The sequence below is a fragment of the Triticum dicoccoides genome, chromosome 4B (genome assembly GCF_002162155.2).
Source record: "Triticum dicoccoides isolate Atlit2015 ecotype Zavitan chromosome 4B, WEW_v2.0, whole genome shotgun sequence".
Lineage (NCBI taxonomy): Eukaryota > Viridiplantae > Streptophyta > Magnoliopsida > Poales > Poaceae > Triticum > Triticum dicoccoides.
The window spans coordinates 362,085,575-362,086,305 of record NC_041387.1 but is presented as its reverse complement, the minus strand read 5'-3'; the positions used below and the strand labels follow the sequence as shown (position 1 = coordinate 362,086,305).

At 54.7% G+C, this 731-nt stretch overlaps 1 protein-coding gene across 4 annotated transcripts in view; it reads left to right on the top strand.

Moving 5' to 3' along the window:
- Nucleotides 1-213: 213 nt before the first annotated feature.
- LOC119296160 (paladin-like) overlaps nt 214-731 on the top strand; it is a 26,988-nt gene continuing 26,470 nt past the window's right edge. For all 4 annotated transcript variants that reach the window (XR_005144945.1, XM_037574546.1, XM_037574547.1 and 1 more), the window contains exon 1: nt 214-619. Coding sequence is in view for 3 of the 4 variants with exons in the window: in XM_037574546.1 (XP_037430443.1) it covers nt 452-619 (168 nt within the window). In the remaining variant the exon portion in view is untranslated. The remainder of the gene's footprint in view (nt 620-731) is intronic.

The following is a 731-nucleotide window of genomic DNA, read 5'->3' as shown; positions in this document are numbered from 1 at the left end:
CCTGGATTGGCCACTTTTCACAGTTTGTATTAGATGTTGTTGCTGGCGATATGGCCAGTGAGGTATAGTAATGGAATACTACGTTTTCCTTTGAAAAAAAAAAAGGCTCTGCATCCTTTATCAATCCAGTCCAGCCCCCATCACATTTAGAGCGTCTTATGTATGGTGTTACACGGTTTATGGATAGGAAGAAGAATTTTGATTCGAAGACGTGCTCCCTAGCCTGCCGGCCTTCCCACCCGACCTCTTTTCTGTTCGTCCCCCCTCCCCCTATCGCATCGTCTTCTTCTCGCCTACTGGCTCCTTGCCTCCTCTGCCCCCGTCCTTCTCTTCCCTCCGCCGCGTTCTCCCTTCCTCCTCTTACCCCGTATCCGCATCACGCGCCTCGCCGCCCTGTCGGTGCCTTACAAGCCGGTCCACCGTCAGAGGAGGAGGATTCGTGGAGGACAGGATGGAGGTGGGTGAGATGGACGACGTGCAGGCGGTGGGAGAGCAGGTCATCAGCAGCAGGGGCGGCTCCGTGCTCGGGAAGAAGACCATCCTCAAAAGTGATCACTTCCCCGGCTGCCAGAACAAGCGCCTCACCCCGCACATCGACGGCGCGCCCAATTACCGGCAGGTTACGTCTCAACCTCCTCTGAATTGTTCGATTTCCTGGCCTCATTCCCCAAATTTTCGAGGAAATCGTGCCAATTTGGAAGCGTGGTTGGTTGCCTCTGTTTTCTGAGCGA